This window comes from Talpa occidentalis, unplaced genomic scaffold (assembly GCF_014898055.3).
Source record: "Talpa occidentalis isolate TD23 unplaced genomic scaffold, MPIMG_talOcc4v2.1 talOcc4.16, whole genome shotgun sequence".
Lineage (NCBI taxonomy): Eukaryota > Metazoa > Chordata > Mammalia > Eulipotyphla > Talpidae > Talpa > Talpa occidentalis.
Window position 1 is genome coordinate 55268947 of NW_023601653.1, and position 26139 is coordinate 55295085.

At 38.4% G+C, this 26139-nt stretch overlaps 1 protein-coding gene and 1 non-coding gene across 6 annotated transcripts in view; both read right to left on the reverse strand.

Moving 5' to 3' along the window:
* PYROXD1 (pyridine nucleotide-disulphide oxidoreductase domain 1) overlaps window positions 1-22668 on the reverse strand; it is a 33446-nt gene extending 10778 nt beyond the window's left edge. For all 5 annotated transcript variants that reach the window (XM_054696401.1, XM_054696402.1, XM_037514252.2 and 2 more), the window contains exons 1-11: window positions 22539-22668; window positions 20727-20807; window positions 16777-16896; window positions 13392-13520; window positions 11266-11339; window positions 8530-8690; window positions 7711-7811; window positions 6577-6712; window positions 5670-5782; window positions 4960-5082; window positions 518-655 (exon numbers count right to left, since the gene is read on the reverse strand). In XM_054696401.1, the coding sequence (XP_054552376.1) occupies window positions 518-655; window positions 4960-5082; window positions 5670-5782; window positions 6577-6712; window positions 7711-7811; window positions 8530-8690; window positions 11266-11339; window positions 13392-13520; window positions 16777-16896; window positions 20727-20807; window positions 22539-22628 (1266 nt within the window). In that variant the 5' untranslated portion in view covers window positions 22629-22668. The remainder of the gene's footprint in view (window positions 1-517; window positions 656-4959; window positions 5083-5669; window positions 5783-6576; window positions 6713-7710; window positions 7812-8529; window positions 8691-11265; window positions 11340-13391; window positions 13521-16776; window positions 16897-20726; window positions 20808-22538) is intronic.
* On the reverse strand, window positions 17843-17921 carry LOC119248507 (small Cajal body-specific RNA 18). The gene has a single exon (XR_005125939.1). It is a non-coding gene; the product is annotated as a small Cajal body-specific RNA 18 (non-coding RNA).
* Window positions 22669-26139: the final 3471 nt, after the last annotated feature.

Consider the following 26139-nt stretch of genomic DNA (forward strand, 5'->3'; position numbering starts at 1 on the left):
CAGATGATACAACCACACAAATATCAAAAATATAGAAATATATAGGATGTGGACTACATTAGCCTGGAGCTATGATTTAAAAATTTAATAATGAACTGAAATAAAGAGTTTTATCTTTAATGGGCAAGTGATTTCATCTCCCTGGATGTGTATGTTTGCATCTGTTTCTCCTTATCTACAAGTTAGGAAGGAAAAAAATCCTGCTTCAGTAATTAAGAGGATTAAGACAGTATGTATGGGGGAAAACACCTGATTCATTCTTGAGTATGACAGCTGTTAGCTCCTTTCACAAAGAATGAATTTCAAAATTCAGAACTACTCCAACAGGGAACAAATCTGGAGGAGACTTCCCTCTTTATGATAAAATAGAGTGGAAAAGTAGATAATAACAAAACTAAGATCAGCAATGACAAGTAAATAATATCAAGATAGTATAGTGGAAAGGTAGATAATATCAAAACTAAGATCAGCAATGACAAGTACAAACAAAAGTTAGATACTAATTTGCTAATTTTACCTTACAGTTAAAAAATTTTGTCACGTGAGCAAAAAGTTCAAAGCTGAAATCCATGTCAATAGAGTGTCCAGAAGCATCTGCAGCTATGCACTTGGCTGTGTACCAGCCCATCTGTCTAGCCTGTGTCCACAGCCTCATCTGAAATACAAATAAAGTTACCATGTTAACCTCGTAAAATTCTTTACAGGGATTCAATGTTTTACAGTCCATGAGATTTGTTAGAACTAGCGAGTTTGAGAACTGCTTGACTCATCTTTGCCACAGAAGCAATCACCAATTTACACGAACAGACTGGACTTTGATATATGGCAATTCTATCTAAATTACTCTAAAATTATAGGATGATACTTAGATATTTTTTGAGTCTCCAGAAAAATTTATTTTGTGATATTCCACAAAGTCAGCGGTAACAAAGGTTAAGGCATTACATCATTACATTTTTTTCTTTTTTTAAATTTTTTTCTTTATTTTAATATTTTATTTTATATAATTCTTACATCTTTTTTCATCTTTGCACAATGTATGCATTTTCATTTTGGTTATAGTCCCCATACAATTGCACCTCCCCCCTTATTTTGACTCTAGTCCTTCCCTCCCCTCCTCGGGTAGTATGTCTCTGGTTTACAGTTGCATGGTATTGGAACAAGAACAGACACACAGACCAATGGAATTGAATAGAAAATCCAGAAATAAACCCACAGATTTATGGTCAACTAATATTTGACAAAGGAGCAAAGAATATGCACTGGAGCAAAGAAAGTTTGTTCAATAAATGGTGCTGGGAAAACTGGGTCACTACATGCAAAAGAATGAAGGTTGACCACTACCTCACACCATGCATAAAAACTAACTCAAAATGGATTAAAGAACTAGCATAAGACCTGAAACCATAAAATACATAGAAGAAAATATAGGCGAAACACTACATGACATGTACCTCAAAGGCATCTGTACAGACACATCACCCAAAGCAGTGACAGTGAAGGCAAAGATAAACAGCTGGGACTACATCAAATTCAAGATACCTAGATTTTATTAAAAATTACTAAAATACTTCAGGTTATAAGAGGTGGGGATAAAATTTTAATTGTAACTTACAAGTGTGTCCCTTTCTCTAACCCTCACTTTTTAGTGCTAGACAGTTTAGTCCTACCATACAAATAAACCTCACTGGCCAGGACAATTACTGTTTGGTGCCCAGCCCCCAAAATATCATAGCAGATTTCAGCAGCTGATTCTGGGAAGTCATTTTAATTTTACAACTACATTAGTTCCTCTTCTTACTTTCTCCTTTGTAAACAAAGTAGATACAATGAAGAGGCAGTCTATGATAAGGGAGCTGAGTCTAAGAGTATACTGAGAACAGTAAAAACTACAGAATCACTGTTAGAAGTGGCCTGTGATATTATACAGCTGGACTATTACCCTAATGTGTTCCAGTCCCAAAGACCTTTAAGTTTGTGTCTTAGACATTTTAAAATAAATGTTTCTGCAACTTAAGGGGTTTACTAGATTCACTCAGAACAGACATCTTCAGTATATGTCAGCATGACACATTAAGGATATAATTTATCCTAGAGAATATAATATTCAATACCCACTTATGATAAACTCTCAACAAAGTACATAGAGGACGTATACCTTAAATAATAAGGGCCATATATGAAAAACCACATCTAATACCGTATTCAGTAGTGAAAAACTGGAAACTTTTCCTTGGAGATTTGAACAAGACAGGATGTCCACCGTTCATCAGTAATACTCAACATAGTTTTTAAGTCCTAGCCAGAACATTATGGCAAGAAAAAGTAAATCCAAATTGGAAAAGAAGTAAAACTAGGGGCCTCCCTGGTGGTGCAAGTGTTAATGTCTCAGCGCTATCAAGCTATCACCAGCCACTACAGCATGAGTTTGATCCCTGGCCAGGGAGCCAACTCACGTGGCACAGCAGACCTCTCCTGTCTCGCCCACTGCTTCCCTCAGCAGTGTATTTCAGTAGATGCACCTCTTCTGCTCCCCACTCTGTCTCTGGTGAATCCTCTCACCGCCCCCCTGGCCCCCACACCACCCCATGCCACCTCTGGCCTACACCCTAGCTCTTGTATGCATAAATAAAAAATTTTTTAAAAAAAGTAAAACTAGCACTATCTGTAGATGATTGGTGACATATTTAGAAAACCCTAAAGATTCCACTAAAAATCTATGAGAAACAATGAGTAAAGTGGCAGTCTACACATTTAATATACAAAAATTTATTGCATTTCCACATGTACTCTGAAAACAAGGTATTGTTAAAAGAAATAAAAGACACAGAGATGGAGACATATCCCTTGTTCATTCCATAAAGAAACGGAATATCCAAATCTACAAAGAACTCACACAAGTCAACCAAAAGTAAACAACCCAATGAAATGATGGGCAAAAGATCTGAATAGATACTTCTCCAAAGAACATATGCATGGTGCCAACAGGTATGTGAAAAAAATGCTTATTAGGGAAGTGAAAATCAAAACCATTTACAGGTGATCTGACTAGTTGACAAGAAACAAAGTGTTGATGAGGATGAGGTGAAAATGGAACCCTTGTACACTGCTGATGGATATTTAAACTGGTGCAGCCACCATGTAAAACAGTATGTTGGTTCCTCTAAAAATACCATATGGCACAGTAATTCCACTTCAAAGAATATGAAAACAGTAATTTAAGAAGATATATGCTGCCTTATGTTGTCTGTAGCAGTAGTCACTAGGGCCGAGACATGGAAACAATGTTAACGGTCCACTGATGGATGGTTGAATAAAGACGATGGTGAATATAAGCCAAAGCATTATTACTTGCTAAAAAAAAAAAGGTAACATGAATGGACCGTGAGATGATTATGCTAAGCAGAATAATTTTATATTCATGGAATATAAAGAAATGAAGCAAAACCGTAGACCCTGACAATAGAATGGTGGTTACCAGAGGGGGTGCGACGGTGGTGGGAGACGTGGGTAGAGGGGAGCCAATTGAATAGTGGTGAATAGCAATCAGACCTTTTTGGTGATGGGAGTGGTGTGGTATCAACATTTATCAAGATGTTATATAGTGTTGTAAACCAATGATACGTTCAGTAAAAGCTTTCAGTAAAAGCTGTTTTTTAAAAATCCCACCAATTACAATTCTTAATTGAGAGTTTGTGATAGATATGCCATAAATAGAATGACCATAGAGAAAACATGCTAATTTGAAGCATTTTAGAGACAAGCTGAATGCACTCTTATTCATGTTATTTCTCTTATGAGTGAAAACATAAAATAGTGAAGCTGACTTTTAAAACATATTTAGCTCTTCCACTATTTCACAATCCACAGTTAATCTGAATGAAATATATCTCCACCTGTGAAGCTGGTCTTGTTCCCATATAGTGTTTTCTAGTCCTTTTCCTCATAACATCTACCCTTGCCTCTATTCCTCCTACGACAACCTCACTATGGCCACTGGGTAGATTCTTGTAGTACAGCTGACTCTGGACAAGGATTGGCATGGCATGGGCCCACCTGTAAATGGTGTTTCTTGTAAACAGACAATGTAAATGTACAGTATTGATAAATTCAGTACAGTACCATACAGGTACACCAATGATTTGAATGACATTTTTTTTCTCGCACTTATTTCATTTTAAAATACAGTAAATAACACATGTAACATAAAAAGTATGTTTGTTACTGATAAGGTTTCTGGTCAACAGTTGGCTATTCAGTAATTATTAGGTGGTTAAAAGTTATAGGCAGATTTCTGAACGGGCCAACACTGCGAACTCCTGAGTTGTCCAAGCTGAATTTTGGATCCATCATTAGGAGGTGGTAACACTGTGGAGGCAGGAAGAAGTCTAGAGGCAGCTGGAAGGAGCTGTTAGGCTCAGGAAAGGATGTTTGCTATAGTTACATTTTTTTCATTAATAATTCCCATAGACACAGAACAGGGTCAGCAGAAACAGAATGCTTTACCTATATGGTTTATGTCTGTGGTTTGTTTTTAAGTCAAAAACTACAGCGTCCAATATGGTAGCCACATGTAGCTAAAGATAAATTAAAAAAAATTAAAATTCAATTCCTCAGTCACATTAATCACATTTCAAGTACTAATAGACACGTGGTTAGTGGTTACCTGACTGGACACTGCAGCAGTACAGCACATTTATCATCTAGTTCCAGTGCACAGTGCTGATGAACATCTGAGAATGACAAATAGCTGAGAATTCTTTTTAAGTTAAAAGATAACTATACAATAAGTTACCAAAGGCAAGAATGCTAATGATGCCACAAAAAAAAGCTTATTTATTTATTTATTTTTTAACTTCAAGTAGACAAGTTGGAAAACTAGAAAGCTGGATTTGCCCACAGCAACTCCTTTATTTTCTGGGATGTCTGGTACAGATGTGAGCCCATGTGCTGGCTTACCTGCTGCCAGAAGGGGCTGTGCTGCCAGGCCGCAGTGCAGATGTCACCTGCAGCATAGATGTCAGAAAGGGAGGTGTGCATGTGATCATCCACTTTCAAGCCACCATCTTCTCCTAGATCAAACTAAACAAGGTTCCTCATAAGCACAGGTGGTAAGAAAGATGAAACATGACTTTTGTATTCTAAACTAATGCAACAAGTCAAATTTTTGTATCTCAGCGTACTGTTGTTTAACGAAAAACAGCTGCAAAGTTTAGACTACTGAGCTAGCCAGGGAATGAAACTCCAATTAACCTAGACAAAGCCATAAAATTCTCAAGAATTTCAACATCAAGAATACTTAGTAACCATATGACTACCCCACACAAAATTGCAAAAAGATATTTTTATAAGCTTCAAATGCTAAAAAAGAACTACAATATAGTTTCTCTAAACAAATCACTTTTAAGAATTATAGCAGGTGTCACTCTCTTACCAACCTTTAGATACATAAACTGCACTATGTTCCATTAATGTTAAAATGCTGGGATTCTCATCTCTGATTAAGGACTTTGAGCAGCAAATATTGTAAGTCAAGACACTAGGAAAAACTAAGTATTTTTCAGTCAAGTTAAAATTTTGTACTAAAACAGTAAGTACTCATGCTTGAGAACTAGTGATCTTCATAAATACTTTAAAATATTCATAATGGGACAAAGATGTCACCTTACGTTATTGCCATTGACAAAAGGTTCTATATTTGGTGTTACTCCTGTAGCACTGACAATGAAATCACAGCCATAGATCTTTCCATTGGTCAATTCCACATATACAGGCCATATTTCTTAAAAACAAACAAACATATACACATATATATATCTGTACATACATATACATACACACAAACACACAATGACTATAACAAAGAAAAGAGCAGAGGTAACTTTAAAGCAGCACTGCTTATAACATTTTATAAAGCACAGCTATTAAAATCTATTTAATGCCATCAACATTATGTCATTGTTTTGGATGTGACTAACAAAAGAATGGTATTCCCCAAATTTTTTTCTTTAAATTTTAACATAGAAATCTAACAAAGTAAATTTATTGATCACTTATAAATTACTACTTTAGAAGTCTATTATATTAACATTGTAGCAGATTGTAGGCCACTCGCTTTCCAGTGCCTTCCTTACTAGCCTTATCTCACACTGGTTTGGTTGAGTGTCTTTCAAATCCATGGTAGTTCTCAGAGGTGGTGAGAAATTTAATCTGTTTCTTAGTCCCACATTTACAGATTTTTCAATCTGATTTTGGGACAGTCACTTCACCTCTGAGAATACTGGTTTTTCTTTACTTAATTTTTATTAATTTTCTTTTAACCTGTAAGATATTGCTTGATTCACAGGGTTGTAATGGTCAAAACACCATGAGTCCTTTGTGAAATATAAAACTGTGTAATTTACTATAAAATCTAAAGAATTAAATAGTGAAAATGAAATAACTTACATTATTAAATTATGGTTTATTTTTACGTTTAAATTTTGTATGGGAACCTGAAGTTTTAAATAATACAGCAAGATTAAATTATCCTTGTGAAAATGATTATAATATATATTTTCTTACTTCATTACTTACCTGTCTCAGTTGTAACTGACTGATTATGATGGTCTTTTGGAAAAATCAAAGACGTTTTCTTAGAAATTCTAAATTCTTCCTGAAGGTAGATTTTTTTTACTTCACACACAGTTTCAATGTGAATCTTACGAGAAAACTAAAATAAAGAAATACTGGTCACTATACTTGTAGAAAGTATAGTGGAAAATTTATATTTGTAGTAACATATAGAAAAATGAAAACACACCACATGGCCCAAAATAAGCCTTTCAATTTCTGTGCATAAAGGGCATAGAGATTAATCATTGAGAACAGAGAGATCTAGTGGCTCCAGTGGCAAGTAGCTCGAGTGCCTTTTAATAGAAGATTCATTGATAACTACATGGCTATATATTTTTAAATTACAACTCTGAGACAATAAAAACTTCTGCGGACAGGTCTTATGAACTAAATGTTAAATCCCAGAACCTTAATAAAATGCCAGGTAAGTATGACATATTTAATAACTGTTCATGGAAATAACTTGAAGTTTCCTGGTTAAAATTACTATTAATCTTAGAATCTGAAGGCTCAAGAAGAACTGATTTTTGCCTCATTTCCAACAGGAATATTAGATACACATGCATCCAGCCTCCCTTCCAGCTACCCAAGGCTGTAAAGAAATCATACATAGTAATCAGAACTGCAGGTATGCATCTTGCAATACTTAAATATCAAAATATTTTAACCATTGATAACAAACTAAAATTTCCAGAAGTAAAATCAGTAAAAGTAGTCATTTGCTTCTCCAGTTAGGATATGAAATGTGTATTTTATTTAGAATCTAGTAAAATAATCTTACATTTCACAATGCATCTGTGGTAACCTCTGAGAAGTCATTAATTTAAAACAGGACAGTCTGGAGCCTGTGTGTGGAGATCTCCAGCCCTGGAGATTTCAAAAGGAGGCTGAGAGTCAGGTTTAGATGACTCTACTATCCATCAGTCTTTGGTGGGCAACTAGGTCAAGTTGCTGTGAAGTCCTTTTATAACACTAGGGATGTAAGTAAAGTGACCTAGTGACTATGTGACTGTGTCTTCATAACCAGTCTTTCACAAAAATTTTAAGAACTTCAAGTTGCATTTAGACCTATTTAATCAGCATACGAAAATTTACCTGTTTTGTTCCTTTAAGATTCAAGCCTTCGTGCCAGTCAGGTCCCAAAGCACTGCCTAAATTGTTAGCATTCACTTTCATTTCTCCTTCCTTCTTCCTTCCTAAAGCGTTCAAAAATTCAAATGATTTAAAAGTCATGAGCAGAGAATCATGCTTGTGTCTGAAGAATTTAGGCAATATGATTCTCATTTATACATACAGCATGACTAAACACAGTTATCTCTATTCATTAATTGTTATTTCAAATACTTTCTAATGTAAAGCTTTAAGTTTTTAATTGAGTGTTGAGTATAAACACTCAAGTGAGTGCTGGATATCATATACATTAGTTAATAAGAAAATTAACAATCCGATTTTCAAAATACATTTTTTAACTATCTAGTTATAAAATTCCCGAATTTAGGAAGCTAAAGGTTAAAGAAAAAAAGTTCTTTAAAAAAAAAAAAAAAAAGTTCTTTTAAACTAAAGCACTGTGAGGTTTGTATTATATTTAAATCTCATTGTATTTTTTAATAAAATTATGTTAGGTTTTGTCCACTTATAACATGTACTTGTAGATGGGCTGGCTTAATTTACTTTATACTTTCAGTTTTAATTATAAATATTTTTCTAAAAATATCTATTTAAAAAACCCTTAAGTTACACAGGAATAAATAAATAAATAAATAAATAAAATAAATACACAGGAAAAAATATAAATATATTTATATATATTACTATCTTCCTAATAGATTGCTAAATTTTCTTATAACAATTTTCTGTATGGTTAAAAAGTAAACCGTTTCATATATGAGTAAATGAGTTGGATGCTACTTTTACCTTCAGTTGTATATTTGGTTCTTTTATGTGCAATTTTAGCCTCTGGGTTTTCAGCAGTGAGCTTTGATGTCAAGAATTCAGCTGCCCCTGCATCAAAGAAAGTATTCCCAATAGCTTTATCTTTAATGGCCCAAATTACTTCGCAGCCTTCAACTTCATACCTAAAAAGAACATTCAATTTAGTCATAGCAGTTTCAAAAGTTGGAGTAGAAATTTTCCTATTTGCAACTAACAATGATCTCTAAGGTGAAAGTAAATATAGTATTTTTAAGGCAAAATGAGGGAGCATGATTATAGAAACAAGGTAATAAATACTCTTTCAAGATAAAAATTAAAGTACAATAAGCAACAGAAGAATTTTAACCACTTTACTGAACAAGTATGCAAGGGACAAATACGTAGGTACTGAGTATGAGGTAAAATTTCAGTACAATGAACACTACTTCAAAATGTTCAGTTTCGACAATACAGCTCTTTAGAATCGCCCCCAGAGTTCCAAGGAGTAAACTTTGTTATCTGGTTATAGTGTAATAATGTATGGAATCATTACATATTCCTTGGTTACAAATATCTTATATACTCAAAACACAACATTACAGAAAGAGAAAGAAGAGATTTAGAGATATAAACTATTATCTTAACCTTGTTACAAAGGAACCATTATCCTGCAGTACTTCCCTTCACATCAGAGATTTCCAAGGCACCCAGACAAAGACACAAAGTTCACAGAAAATCAAGGATTTTAGAGGAAGAAAGGAATGGCCTTGGAATATATATAAGCCACTTTCCATTCCTGACCATGAACAAGGTTTGGACACTGTGACTGTGCTTGTAATACTCATTTCCCAAAGTCTTCGAACTCCATTATAATTTACCTGCAGACTTGTTTTTTGGAACAACTGATGAAAACTGGGACAATTCTGGACAAACGGGCGTTACGGTCAAGCTGACTATTTCAGGATTTACTTAAACTTGCAATGGTAATAAGAGTATCATGTTAAAGTTATTAAGTTTTCACACTTATAGTGCAGTGTTTATTTTGCCATCTTTAATAGACCGATATAGAGTGACACAATGAGATTATATGACTTTTCAGAAATAAGCAGATGCTTATATAAGCAAGGCTAAGCAGATGATAAAGATTCAGTAAATGTGACGTCGGAAGGAGCCTGTTGCCTTGTCCATCGAGCCTTCATCACTGCTGCTCTCCTATGGCAGCAGAGAATGTTTAATTACTGAATTTCAAATTTTTTGGAGAACACAGCTATTCTATTCAGGTTGGCTACCATTATGGATGAACAGAAAGTAGAATGCACAAACATTTGGTACTTATACAGTTCTTGTATTTAAATTTACATATAAGCATGGTTGTAGTGAAATGTTTTAATTTTTATAAACTGGAAATTTCTCTGTGATAGTTCTGTATTTTAAAGTAGTGTAAAAGTGTAACACATGCCACTATAGGTTAAAATACTGATTCTTGATCAGCAGGCCAGTTACCGCAAGTTACCAGCACTGACTGACGGGTATGGCACTCACAGGATACCCTCTCATCTCCTTACCCTATGAACTATGTCCTCAAAAAAATGCATAAACAAGAAGGTATCGTTACACATGAACAAAATAATGCTTTCCTTTTTTAAACCACACTTCAAAGATAGCAATGAAATATAATTTTGTGAAATTATGAGAAAAATTCGCCTCAGAGACTCACCTCATGAGGAGAATAAAAATACCCACTCAGTGGGCCTAAACTGAAACAATTCTACCATGTGGACATTCCTTAAATTGTCAGTTTACTGAATATACAATTACGACTTTATCCAATTATATAGTCTTCAATCTCCAACCTAAAGAAAATGAGGGACAGGACTAAGGGTTGTGAGGCCCTGTGCATTTTTGGATGTAAGAAAGTTTTTCAATGTAAGTAATAGCTCTGTTATGCTTTTGTTGATAGCTGATGGAGAACAGCTGTCACATGCCTCCCCTCTCCAGGCCAGTGTGGCTGACTTTCTAGTTGTTCCTCTAGTTCTCCATACAATGCCACAAATGCCATAATTGCAGTGACTGCCACTCACCTTATTTTCAAACTGGGATTCACCAGTCTCTAAAAAAGAGGGGCAACAACCCAGTTTGAGAGTTGGAATGGACAAAAATGAGAGAAGAGGGGATGTTAGCGGATTCCCTACTGTGATACAAATTTGTTCTCTTTGTGGTGGTATCAATTTTCTACCTGAAAAATAGCTAGACTATTCATGTCAGCTACCAGCTGGAAGATAAAATCACTAAGAAAGTTATCTGAACTTGAAATATCATCTTACAATGACTATATTTTATTGACAAGTTCACAGTTCTTGAATTTCCCAAATAACAAGAACTGGGAGTGCCACATGTCCTGAAATACAGACACAAACACTTTAGATTTCACAAGACAGACAGCTAATATTAATGAGTGAAGCAGGATGGGTGTAAACAATAAAAAGTAGTGAGGTAGGGGTAGAAATCTCCAAAGGTATGCACACTTAAATTGTTTTTCAATATACAACTATGGGTTAAATCAAATCATGTCTGCAACTACGAATTTCATGAAAGCTAAAAAAATATTTTTCTCCCTAAAAACACATGAAAAACAGTTATATTTATGATTTTCAGGCAAACAAGATGTTTTCTAGTCTGCCAATAATCACATGAATTACAGAAAAATTCTTAAATATTAGAATATGTATATATACTTACACTAGTTCAAGTGCAATACCACCATTCCCTATGATTATTATTCTTCTAGCTGTGATAAGTTTTTTCTGAAATTCCTGTATTCAAAAGAAAACAACATTGTTGTTTTATAACAGTGGGCAATACTTGAAGCAAGAGGCTTCATCAATATTCCTAAGAACAACAACATAAATCTCACTTTCCTACTCTGCCAGGATGTACCATCTCAATTAGTGTCACAAATTTTCCCCTCAATGTTTCATTCCACACTGCCTTGATGGCAGTGCCTCTACTGATTTTCCTTGCATTTTATATCATCACACTTAAGAGTACTTCAGAATTTAAGACACTGTCCTTAGCTTACCACATTCCCAATCATTTGACCAATTTACTAACATGACAGTGAACTGTACCCTAACTAACAGATTCAGCCTTTCCTTCCAGTTCCTCACTGAACACTTTTCTTGGAATAACTCAGCATGTAGAACTTGCAGGAATGAGAAGCACAGCAGCACAGTGGTTAAGAGCACAGACTACAGAGTCCTTGGCTCTAGCAGTTACCAACTAGGTGACCTTGGGCAAGTTGCTTAACTTCTTTGCACCTGAGGTTCCTATACTATAAATGGAAATTAGAAGCATCTGTCTTGTAAGGTTTCTGTTAAGTATTAAGATGATGCAGATAACGGGCCTCCCTTGTGGTGTAAGGGGTTAAGACACAACCTATGAAGCTATCCGCAGCCATTGCAGCACGAGTTCGATCCCCGGCCAGGGAGATAACCACATGGCATAGCAGACCTCTCCTGACTCCACCACTGCTCCCCTCAGCAGTGTATTTCAGTCAATCTGCCTGTTCTGTTCCCCACTCTGTCTCTGGTGAATCCTTCCACCCCCCCCCACCCCCGCCGCCACGCCTCTGACTCATATCCCATTCTTGTATGCATAAACAAATCTTTAAAAAAAAAAAAAAAGATGATGCAGATAACGCTTAAGAATAGCAGGCACATAATATCTTCACATTTATTGGAAAATAATGTTATTACCATTATAAGACTCCTCGTTGATGCCTCAATCCCTCACTCCCCACAAAACTGATTCAAAAATTCATTGTAATATTCAATAAATAATCATCAAAACTAACTCCTTTAACATTCTACAAGGAAGATCAAGTTAATTTTAGTTTGTTTTTCACTGAGGGAAGTAAATAATTTTAGAGATCTGTAAAATGTACTGGATGTGGAGTTTAAGCTGTACTTCTGATAACTAAACTTACAGGGACATATTACTTAATTTCCCCATCGCAGTTTTCCATTTTCAGAGTGGGAGTAGTGACTGTCACACAGAATTACCATGAGGATCCCTTACATACAGGAGCCTGGCTGGCACCTCATTAGGGACTCAGTCTTTGATAACAGGTCCTTTTCTTTGACCCTCCCACCTCAAGTGTGAACTGATAATGAAGTCCTCCCAGTTTTCTCTAAATTCCTGATTATTTAAGAGGCTGAAAGAAAACATTGTTAATTTTCAAAAATATAAAATACTATTACATAAATGTAAAATTATCACTTCAGGAGACAACAAACTTGAGATAAGATGAAGTATTGTGATAGGAATATAGAAAAAGCTGCTTGGTAAAAGGGATCAAAAAATCCGGAAATACATAAGCAGAGTTGTACAAGGTTCCACAGATAAAGTTTCACCCTAATTAGGACAATTTATTAGTGACCCTGAGCAGAACAGTAAGCCAAATGGCTTTTTCTGTTCTAACATTCTGTCTGATTCTGTACACAAAGATCTGCATATTAATTTCTCTGGTGAAGAATAAGTTCCGCAAGTTTTGAATATGCTTTACCCATTTGGAAAAAGATCATTATATTATTTAGGTGGCAAACCACATGTTCCCAACCAAGGTGGGGTGCTGAATGTGTGAGTAATGTACACTGTAACCTTTACTATAGTGAAGATACCTGGGTATCATAATGGAAAGAACATAGAACATCAACAGGAACTAAAAAACAAATTATTAATGAAAACCCAATGGAAATCGGCAGTGATACTTTTGGTTAAATTATAAGTAGAACACTTTGAATCAAATGCAGGAAAGTATAAGAAACCTTCACTTCCTTTCTCATGACCCTACCTCAGAATGTTACCTGAGCACTGTCTGTATCGCGGATCCCCAACACATATGGATTTCCTTCACATATCAGCTTTGGTTTAGCTCCAGCACACAGACAAAGCTTCTTATATATATGCTGACGGCCATCTTCTGTAAAAATGCACTGCAAAACACACAGCAATGAAGGAGGGAAGGGAAATATATTAAGGTGTAGGTGCAAAATTTCATTTTAAATTAAAAATTTAGTAAGACAAAAGTAAAAAGTATCAAAAGTTGCCTCTCAATAATACTCAATGCTTTGCTGCAGCAATGCGAGAACTAAGTATCTAAACGTCGTCTCTAGTCCAGTGACTCATGACTGTAAAGGCCTGAGCCATTTTGAGGTTCTGATGAAAACTAGCCTTTCTCCCTTGGAGAAATCACTTTAACCTTAGAGAGTCTCATAGTATTTGGAAAGGTATGTTGACCTGAGGTTAAGTACTATGAACATTAAGATATTTTAACATTGAGCATTCTAATTACAACAGATTTGGGTGAGCCCTGGTGAACCTTTCTAATCTCAATGGAAGCCACTGAAGATCTAGATTCTAGTCAGATTACACCTTTGTATCTGTTAAAGCAGTGTTGGTAAAAGAAGTTACAATGTTTTCTTAACCTGAAAAGATTAGACATGCTAATCTTAATTCTATATTCTTAAGAACAAATAACAACTACTTTACCAACAAAGCAAATGCTCTTTGGGGATTATCTTTTCATGTAAGCGAAAAACATCTAAACTTTAAATCCCAGCAGTTTCCAGCTATAAAGTTACTTGTATTAATTTTTTTTAAAAGATTTATTTATTTATACAAGCACTGGGTATAGTCAGAAGCGCAGGAGGGTGAGAGAATTCACCAGAGTGGAGAGCAGAGCAGGCAGACTGACGAAATACACTGCTGAGGGGAGCAGCGGGCCACAGACAGCCTCAGGAGAGGTTTGCGCGCCATATGGGACCCTCACCCGGTGGCTGGGGATGGAACTGGCGTTGCAGAGGAACTGGCGCTGCAGAGGCTGCGGGCAGCTTCACAGCCCAGCGCTCAACCGCTGCACCACCGGGGAGGCCCACTTATATTAATTTTTAATAATATTGAGGAATCTAAAAATGCCTACTAGACATCCAACTATTTTAAATATCTGATTATATATATTAGTATAACACTAATTAATATATTCATGTACATCTGAATAATTTTCCATTGCATATATATGACATTTTCTCTATTCACCTACCATGGACATTACAATTGTTTCCATATCTTGGTTATTTTAAATAATGCTGCAACGAGTATCTGGTTCATACACCTATTCTAGTTAGTGTGTTCATTTTCTTTGGATAAATACCCACGTGTGAAATTGCTGGATCATATCAAATTTCTAGTTTTCATTTTGTGAGGCACCTCCATACACTTTTCCATAGTAGCTCACCAACTTACATTCTCCCCAACAGTAACTAAGGTCTCCCTTTACTCCACATGCTTGCTAACACTTATTTGTTGCCTTTTTGATAACAGCCAGTCTAACAAGTATAAGATGATTATCTCCTTGTTATTTTGATGGGCATTGCCCAGATGATCAGTGATACTGAATACCTTTTCATGTGCCAGGCCTGAATGAACACCTACAAATAAGTAATAGCCTTTACAAAGCAGATATATGTAAGGGCATGCTACTTTGAGAGATGCCAGACTTTGCTGGAAAGGTTTAGGGGCTAATATTTGTTCTGTGTTTTATTTATAAAACCTGGCAAATTACAACAGAGCACTTCACAGACACGGAGATATCTGTTACTCAGTTTACCTCTTCAGCTGCACAACAAACACCTAAACCAATAATCCAGTACAGTATAAACCATACAGGAATTTTATACAAGTCTTTTCAGGTAATCTGATTAGAACCTTAACTGACAAACATGTTATGGTAGCCAACTTTAAAACAGTTCACTACTACAAAAACAAAACCTCTTTTCATTGGCTACTGTTAAATTTTTGGAAATAGGCAAGAAGGTAAAACACTTTACCTTTAATGCACAAAGGAATATAAAGAATGGGGAAGAGAAGGCAGACTTCTCTTCTGTAGGACACTTTCAAGTGGTTACAGGAGAAAATGACTCATCAGATGCTGTAACAGAAATTCCCTCACAATTTATTACTTTACTTTTGAGCCCACCTCAATTTGCAAATAAACAGACAGGCATGTTACATGGGATATATACTACCACTATAAATACTAGAACTTATTCTGGTTTGAGGATATAAAACTTTATTTTTTCTTAGAAAAAAATTAGTACTTTTTTCCTCTCTTCTTTCCTGTCAAATGATTTGTGTTTCAAATGTATTGTATATGTGCTTTCTCCTTAGCGGAAAATTCATAAATTAGAGCTGCTTTAGGAAAAAAACTCCAAACTCTATTTTCCATCTTACCTAAAGCTCGTCTGAAGACACTGTAAACCTTAACATCCTTTCCTGTGAGGGCCTGTGTCACTCTTCTCCAACAGGTTACTGAGTCCTACTGAGTCCACAACAGAAATCTCATTCACATCTGGGCCATTTTTTCCAACAATATCCTCCTCTTGGTTCATGTCTTACATCATTTTAGACTAATGCATCACTACTTGCTCCACCCCTGACTCCATTTTGATGCTGCTATTAGATTTATCTTCCTAAAAGAAATCTTTTACATAAAATCCACATCATCGTCCCCATAAAATCTCTTCACTATTTCTCCCGTGATTACCAAACAGATAAAATTTCTTAGCACGAGACAGAAAACTTTTCTCAATCTACCTATTTTTCTGGCCTAGTCTGGCAGTCTCCTTACTTCTTTTCATCCTGATCCATGTGACAACTTCACTACTCCATAAGCCCCCTTTACTTCCTTTGGGTCTCTGAACACACAGTCTCCTTCTCCTAGAAGGTCTTCCTCCACCTGGTGAACTCTTGGTTCACCTATCTTTCAAACCCAGCTCAAATGTTACTCTGTGAAGCTTTCCTAAAATCCTAATATCAGAGCTTTGACAATATTTCAATGACTGCACTTTTTACTGTCCATTTAATTATGTTTACGTGTCTGTATTACCTATGACACCGAGTGCTCCTAGAAGAAAGTTCCTCACGTTAATGCTATTGTTTCCCAGCTCCAGTGTCAACATAAATGTTAATGCTCATTTGAAATGTGGAACCTAAAATGCTCAACCAACTAAATATATAATTCCAATAAACTCACAAAAAGGACAAATGTTTCTAATAATAGGCATCAGTGTAACTGAACTATGCATACTACAGAGTTGGGTGCTAGAAATAGTACAGGTAGGGCCTAATGAAGACAGGAAAAATTTCACCAAGGTTTAACAAATTGTCATTAAAGAAAAAAAAGTCTCTTACATGTTCTTTACTCTTCAGTTGCTTTACGCCAGATTCTATAACCTTAATATTGGGAAAGCGATTTTCTAACATGGTACTTAGTTGTTCTTCAACATCAAATTCTTCCAATGCTTTAGAAACCTGCATTAGATCAAAGAGGTAAAAAATATATCCTTGAATTTTTCATCAATTTTAAATAAAAATACTTTCATTTCTTTTTATAGCCTATAGCAGGTCATCAACTAACAGGTAGCTCCATGTTGCCCCATGAAAATGTAATACGGTAAAATAATCCATGAAATGCCATTATTGGAACACTTGCTTTCATTGTCTGTGGTTTCCAAGAATCTATCAACAGTGCCAAGTGATGAATTATTGTACTTAGTCCCTGCTCATAAAACAAGAAAGCCTGTCACCTGCACTTTCTGCAGTGGTTAGACTAGACTGAGTGGAGGCGGCACTTGAAGATTTGAGCTCAAACACTAGTTCTACCCCTTGTGGGCTAGGTAGGTCAGTCCCGGAGCCTTAGTTTCCTGGCCTATAAAACAAATGCTAAGACTACCTACTTCTATACTTTCATCAAACAGTGTACCTACTGCCTCATCCTTCTAGCCCATTAGCTAACCTTATGTGATCTAGTCTTTGAACTTTCCTATCCTCAAGGCATCGGCATCCTCTTGGACTCACTTTCCTTTGTATCCAGGTAAGACTCTACAGTGGATCATTTGTTCTTATCTTTAACAACTAACTGCCCCAAACTCCCAAATGTAGATCCACAACCTGCTTTCTCTAGTCCTACACCAATAACTAGAGAAGAACCACACCCTGCAGAATGCCCTTGCCTGCTCCCTAAACACTGCAGGGAAATCCTACTACGTGGCCCTAACAGTTCTCAAACCTTTCATCTTAGGACCCTATTATAATCACACAAATGACTGAGGATCCCCCAAAGAGTTTGTTTGTATGGTTAAACCCAGTGACATTTGCTACATTAGAAATTAAAATGATAAAAAGTTTAAATATTTCGTATTCACTTGAAAGTAACAATAAATCTAATACATGTTAAACAGATTGTCTGTATCTATCCTGGTCTCAGTCCAAGCTCCACTCCATCATCTGGTTCCCAGATTGTGAACTCAGATGTGCAGTGGTCTCATCATCAACCAGGGTTTACAGTGGCAGCTGCTGAGGCCTCCCTAAGTCTCCTTCATCTCTAGCCTGATATTCTCCCCCTTATTCCTAACCCCCAAGTCCCCTAACCCTACTTTGCTACATTTTCATAACCCTTTCAGACCCCTAGCAAGTAGAACAATCATGTAAGGAAAATATTGCTGGCTCACTGGGGGCAGGATTGGGGACCAAGGGCACCCTGCCCTACAACACTCGCCCACTTCCTACCTACCAGTCCCCATCCACCACCCAGTGCTCCCACAGGTCATCATATATTTTTCATGAAAAAAATTAGGTGAGAAGAAGGGTACTGTTCTACATTTCTGCATATCTCTGTAAGGCCGGCCTTAGGAGAAGCTAAGCTGCACCTCTGCTCTGCATTCAGACTGCAGCAGTGCACTGTTTTGGTTGGAACATGCAAAGGCAGTCTGGCCTCTCACAGACAGGCAACCTTTTTAGACAGTGGTACGGCCTCCTTTGTGTGACAGGTGTGGTCGTTAAAGGTCAGGTGGATGTGTAGCCTGACACCGGCATCTGTGCTGCACTCTGAATGGCTCTGGGAGCACCACACATGTGCGCAGGACACATTTCCTATCACTACAGTATGGAAAAATCACATTCATTATTCTCCCCCACAACCTCATCAGGAAATTGTTTAAGTATCATGATGCTCACAGTGAAGAATAGTTTTCCAAAATACTCATTTTTTGCTTAAAAACTCTAGTCCTCTCATTCTGGCAACAAATACAGCCAGTTGCTTTCCGTGAAGTGAAAGGCTTACTTGACCCATCTTCCAAATATACCCAGTTTGTTGTTTCCTGGGAAATTGATGTTCTGTGAAAAAAAGTAAATCATCTTGCAACCCAGCACTGCAACACTGTTCTTCCTTGGAACAAAGTTGCAGTATGGTCCCTGCTAAGGTCAGTGCAGTGAGCACAGCCAGGGACAGCTTCCACAATCTTCCACACTGTTACTAACCCCAAATATAGTCTATCTACCCACTTCCTTCTCAGCAAACAATACCCCTCTTATCCCAACCAGACTCGAGATACTGACAAATCCTACAGCATTTTCTCCACTGACTGTCCACCTTCTACATTCCCAAGGTGAATCCCCTCACCTGTGCTCCACACTCCTGGCCTCTCACCTCCTCAGGATGCTTTTCTCATTATGCATTCCTTGTCGGTCCTTCACCTGCAGCCTTTCCCACTGGTTTCTTAATCTCAACAGGTAAACATGATAAGGTGTTTTCCACCTTAAAAAAATAAAACTAAATACTTTTCACTGCCACCCTAATTTTTTCTCTTTGCAGCCTATTTTGAAAAGAGAAAAGTTGATTTATTTTATATTCAAGTTACCTTCCATTCATTCCTCAAAATAGTATAAATGGTCCCAGTCACCAATGATACACTAGAAATGGGTACTTAAAAATGAATCCTTTTTAAATGAGGCAACTGGGTTTTCTACACTCTATTATGATTAGAGGGTAAGGCTCACACCTCTTCAGTGCATGTCACCACATCCCAAGCACAAATTGGCAAAAACTGAACCAAAGGCTTACAACTCTGCATCGCTATGCTGAATTAAATCTCCTGAAAAGACACTTGTAAGACCTAGCCCTGCACCATTATGTGTGTGCCTTTAAGTGTATACAACAGAATATATACTTTTTTAAAAGAGAGGAACAGCCAGCATGAGTGCTTAGGTCTTTCAATCCCATTGTTCCTGTGGCTGCACCAGGTACTAAGATATCGTATGTATTTCTAAGTGTTATAAAGGAGCAGCAAAAGGCATGAAATGACCTTGGTTTTGGGGGTTTATAGCATGAGAAAGTTATATTCTATTATCAGAATATTATAAGGGAAAGCTCGTATTAAATCAAAAACTATGGTATTAGTCTTTACTGAGATGTGGGAAGATTTGTTTTCCATTTTAAATTTATTTTTGCACAGGCATTGTAATATTCATAATTGTAGGACAATGTGGACATGTATATAATTTATAAATGCACATATATTAGAAGAGTAGTGCAAAACTTTTAAGCAGGTGAAGTACCGGGTTAAAAACGTTTGTAGGGCCTCCCCTTTGGCACAGCGGATTGAGTGCAGCGCTGTGAAGCTGTCCACAACCTCTGCAGCGTGGATTCCATCCCGGCTGGCAGGGAGATTCCCACATGGCGCGGCAGACCTCGCCTGTCTCACCCGCTGCTCCTTTCAGCAGTGTATTTTAGTCAGTCTGCCTATTCTGTTCCACACTCTGTCTCTGGTGAATCCTCTCACCCTCCCGCATTTTTGGCCCGTACCCCGGTTCTTGTATACATGAATAAATCTTTAAAAAATTGTTTGCAGATCCCCTTCTATGATAATGTGTGACTCAAATGATCTTAGATCTTACTCAAATGTCATAATATATGTAATATAATATGGAACCATGAAAGATTCTATAATGCTTAATACTTATCTGAAACTGATTATCTGCTAGTGCAAACTCAACTAGAAGCTCTTTTCTTCTAATTTGTAAACACACACATATTTATAAAGACATGCATATATATTTGCATTCATATTTAGATGAGCATTGCATCTTTCCTCAAAAGAATCTTATTTATGATTTTCTGAACAGTGATTCAGTATCATTCTGAGTCCTTTTGGCAATCTGAGTAATTCTAAACTTTGAGCTTTGAATTCAGCAAAAAAGGACTAGCAAAAGACTATGTGTTACTTTAAGCAGTTTCCCACAAGTTATTGTATTTTCTTTTGGTATAACAGTTATTATTAAGAAAGTTATGTAAAGGTTCTTACCTGCTTAAAATTTGTAACTGCTTTAATTACTGGAGAAGCTGTTACCAGGAGGATATCTTCTGATGGAAACTGGACAGCCAACTTATTTAAGTAAGAAAAAAAATATGAAAAATAACTTTAGGTATTAGTATACAGGGCATGGAGAGTGAGATAGGGACAATGTTATTTATTCTTTCCCTTCCAAATGTCCAACCAGATATAAAATAGGGAAGACAAAGCATCTTCAATTATTACTTTAACATTTCAAAGTTTATCTTGCTTTGGTTTAATCACGTTCCTCTAGCCACCTCTCCTTTAAGTTCTTGACAACACTTTAACTCATAGTTCAGTTCTTAAACTCCACCAATCTCTATTTGTTCTCTACTACACCATTAAAACTGCATGCTCATTCACCTTCACATTCTGGAAGTCCCATCGGCTTCTTTTCAGTATCATATTATCCAAATTTACTAATAATTCATAATATTATCACATTTGTTATCTTTCATCTATACATTCTGTAATGATCTCCTATTTCCATTGCTAGACTAGGTTCTCAAAACATTATGCTACTAAAATTACTTTTAAAGTAACCTCCCAGCTCATATTAAACAGGTATCTTTGCCCCTGACACATAACTAATCGCCTTTCAGCTATTTTCATGTGATCACAATGGCCCTCATCTCAAAATCATTTGATTACTTGTAAGTTCCTGTGAAATTCTTAGCATGATATATAAGACCCTGTATGATTGGGTTTCCGTCAACCTTCTGGCCTCATTGCATTAGTTTCCCCAAGCAGCATGTGGTTTAAGCTTTGATGCTCCCAGTCACTGCCATACTTTTCACCTGTCATTATACTTTTGGGTGGCTGGTGTTTCTAACCTACCTGGTGAACTTTGACTCATTCTTCTATACTGAGACAAACCGATACCTCCTTTTCAAACAGCAACTCCTCCCTAACTCATTCCCGTCACCTCCACACGCAACACACTGATGTAATGGCTTATTTACATCTCTTTCCCACTAGAGGCGAGTCCCTAATAAGCAAGAACTATGCTCTGTTTATATCTGACTATGCTCTGTTATATCTAACTATGCTCTGTTTAATCAGCCCTTACCATAGTGCCTAGAACATAAGGGTTTACTTGGTGAATGAATGCAAAATACCTATCCAAAGGCCGAAAATGTCAAAAAAAGGAGTGGACTTACTGTATATACAGATGTTAATTTATGATTCCCCTGAACCTTATACAATGTTACTTCAATAAGACTTAAAAAAAAAAAAAAAAAAACTTCTGAATTTTTTGCCCTCTTATGACATCAGTGATTGCTTATGCTCACTTAAAGTCAATAAAACAACCCAGTCCCCAAGTTGCATTTTATCCCCTTGCTGGTTGCTTTACAAAATATTACTAGTGGTGACATGTCCACGCTCTTGCGAGTTCAAAGTTTGGGAAATTTATGTCAGGGTTTCTTTCTCTCTTAAGTTACGCTGCACTAAGGACTCAGCACCATCTGGCAGCCGAAGTCAAACAGCTAATCAAGAGAGGGGGCTGAGTTTTCTAAGATGGCACATTCTAGTCCTAAGCCCTCACGTCTCTGACAGTATTACGACCAGGATCTGGCTCGGAAGGCCCTGGTTCCCCACCAAGCCGCCCCCCAACAACTTGCTCGCCACCCTCCTCCCAGTGTCTGAGTCTAAGCTGGCGAGGTGACCCCAGTTTCTGGGGAGCAAGGCACCGGGGGAGCGCAGGCAGCGGCGAAAGAGGGGCCGGAAGGGCAGGGATGAGCCCGGAGTCGAAGAGGCGGAGCCGCGGCGCCCCCGCCCTACCTGCTCGGCACAGGTGACCCCCGCGATGCCGCCGCCGACCACCACGAAATTGCCCGCCGTCGGGACTTCGCGCGCTGCGTCCACGTCCATGTTTGGCGACTTCCAGCATCAGCCCCGGCGGCGTCCCAGGGGCCGGGCTTCCGGGGAGGAAGCCGCTTCCGGCGCGATTCGCGAAGCCGAGCTACGGGTGCCCAGCAGGTCACACCGCCTCGCCTTTCGGGCCTAGGCCGCGCTTCGGGAGCACAGCGCCGCCTGGTGGTTTCCAGGGCTCCGCGTTGTGACATGGCACCTGCTAGGAATTTTCCCACCGAACTTCTCTAAAGACGGAAACAAATTACAGGCAGAGCAAAGAGCACCGTCCCAGAAAGGCGGGTCAGATTGTTTAAACACAGACAAGTGTTCTTCTCATGGCCCAGAGCGTTCTTAGAATACAGGAACTGCTGTGGGTTTTTAACCATTCTTTTTATGAGACATTAGGTGCAGGCTCGGCTCTTAAATTCTTAGAGGTGCAAAGTGCCTTCAGGAATATCAGTCTTCCCCCACCCCTTCACCTGCAAGCTGGTAGAAGTTCTTTCTTCATGACCTGTTACAGCAAAGCAATACTGCAGTGCCAGCAGGAAGGGCACACTGCAGGATCTCTATGATCGGAGCAGATGGGCTAAGGAGGAGTCCTGGAGCCCTCGGTGGCTTTTTCAGGCTTTTATGGGGATTTTACCAGGTACATGTGTTATAGAGCAGCACCGATATTTAACGGGGTTTTTGGCTGGGTCCTCACCCGCGGCGCTTAAAAAGGGACTTATTAATACTTTATTACAGGCACACACAAAAGGTTAATAAAAGGTTTATTTACAAGGGAAAAGGAAATAAGGAAAATGTACAACTCAGGGAGAAAATAGGGAAATAAAGTCTTTAATGCGTCCTACCCAATCCGACGACCTGAAAAAACCCAGAGTCACTCTCAGAGCTGGCTGGCTGATGTGAGCTGGTGGAGAGCCAAAATGGGGATCCCCCAAAGCCCGCGTGTCTGCCTTTTATATCAACCAGGCTGCTTAACCCCACCCTCAGGTCCCAGCCACCTTACCTTTGGTGGTGATGGGATTTGGAGTTCCCAGTGTCTTTGGCTTTGGCCTGGGGTGGGGGTGGAGTCCACAAAGCCTGTATGGAATTAGCTTTAGGACATCCTTTTCCCCCTAACACATGGAAGTAAGGGGCGCCAGGGGGTGGCGAGACTGGCAGGCCTTCCTGCCCCAGCATTCTCTTGTGGTCTCGTTCTTTTTCTTCTGCTCCTCTTTCAATCTGCTCTCTTGCTTGTTTCTCCTTCTGATGGTTCTATTCCTCTGGGATCTTAGGAGCCCATCTTATGACGCAGCTTTTATGAGCCCAGTTTCAGCCCAGGTGTACCCACCTACATATGCCCACAGCCCACTCCAGGTGCCCGCCATCAGGCATGCATGCAGGACCCTAGGGATCCATCATCAATCCTAATGGCAGGAGGGCAGAAAAGCCTGACAGTCATTTACCCTACAAATACTAAGGAGTTGTTCTCAAAGAAGTTGTCATTTCACATATGATTTTGAGCTTGGCTTCTATTCCAATAGTATATGGAATAATAAAACTTGAACGTGACTTAAATTTCCAGTAGTGAAAACACGGGAGCATTCCCACAGTGAACTATGAATTGAAATAACAAGATCTTGTTAAACCCAGTGTGTTTGGGGATATCAAAGGGATTGCAACTAGAGACCAGCACTCTGGCAACCACAGGCCATCCAAGGAAGCAAAAGGGAAGTCAACTTTTACTAGGCTTAAGAGGAAGTAGGAAAAGCCTGTTTTGAAGCAAAGTTCATTGTGATTTGGAGGTGATGACAATTTCTCATTGGCCCTGATTGCGGCTGGGCTGGGCAGCTTGCTGTAAGCTCAACCAGTGCAGGTGCATGTGGCCCTACCCCTGATGGACTCAATTTTGAATTCTTCATTCAATTTCACACACTCGAGTTTCCAGTAAATAGCAGCATGTGCAGGCTGAAAGAAATACTGCCAGCTAAATTTTTACTGCTGATGCTATTTTTGGGTGGTATTCATTTCTTTGGAGGAAAGGCTATTTTTTTTTAAACCACTTTTATCATATCACATTACAGTGGCCACTATTTACATTATTTTATTATTTAATATTACTTTTGCTATATTATGTAATACATTCCTTAGGGCTTGTATTACAATTTAAAAAAAGGAGTCATTTTCTTAGTGGTTCACCCTAAAACTGGTAATTACCAACTCCCTTTTAATTCTTTAAATAGCCCTTCTGGAAATAGCCCTTCTGTACAAACACCTACCACATCTAATTTTACAGAGACTTGCTGATATCATTGTGGTTTTAGTTTAATTAGTTAAATAGTAAGCAGTTCAGTGATTCTAATTCCTATTACCAGGTGAGGGAACTAAACAAAGCGGGTCTAGAGGAGGAGATAGTCTGTAAGCCCATGTATACTTGCCTACTTCTCCAGCTTACGTTCTGGAGAGCACACTCACACTGTGCTCCATGGAATTTGAACCACACTTGCAGCTCCAGTTGTGCCCAAGATCAGCAGACTCAGCTAGCATAGCCTCCAAGAATCCAAAGACAGCTGATGCAAATGCAAAAGGGAGTTTATTACGGGCTCGAGTCCGGGCCCCCGACACGCACCGATGCAACCGCAGAGTTCGAGAGCCCCGAACAGAGGAGGCAGGGGTCAATTATAGGGTCACAGGCGGCGCGAATTTTGAAAGAAGCTGGCAATTACTCATTGGCTACTACAAAGGCATTTTGGCGCGTGCGCTTACAGTTTCAAACTGATTGGAAGGTTAGAGATGTTGTCCCATTTATGGACAGGACTGCCCTCATTGGCAGCTGGGGTGGTCTGCTTTTTCGTCACCAAGTGGAGTGAGGGTTGTGACTGCTGAAACTATCTCCGGAATGTGGCTGGACAAGAACTAACATATCAAGTTGGAGGATATACAAAATGGCGAAACCTCGGCTAAGCTTGGTTCCACACTCCCAGGATACACCATTTTTTCCCCCTGAATATTTGCACACAAGTTTTCCTACAATGCTCTTCCCCAACTACTTTTCCTTAGTTAAGTCCACACTTGTAGGGTAAGGTAAAAGCATCAGGCTTTTCTGACCTCCCGCCATTAGGATAGATGATGGAACCCTGCAGTCCCGAATGCATGCCTAAATAGGGTGTGGGCATATGTAGATGGGGTTCACCTGGGCAAAGACTGGGCTTTTAACGGCAGCATCACAGGGACGCCAGCAGAAGCAGAGTAGCAGACAGAAGCCAAGAGAGAAGCAGAGAAGCAGAGACCACCAGAGAAGGCTGGAGAGCCCAGATAAAGTGAAGACTTGCTGGGGGCTGGGAGGCCTGTCAGCCTCCCAGCCCCGCAGCACCCCTGCCTGCCATGTACCTGGTAAATCTCAATAAAAGCCTGCAAAAGCCACTGAGGGCTCCAGGACTCTTCCTTTACCCGTTCTGCTGGATCAGAAAACTTGCTCAGTGTCCTTTCCTGCCCACTACAACACCCACTTCAGATTTGAAACAGCGCAACTGCGACTGTTTCACCT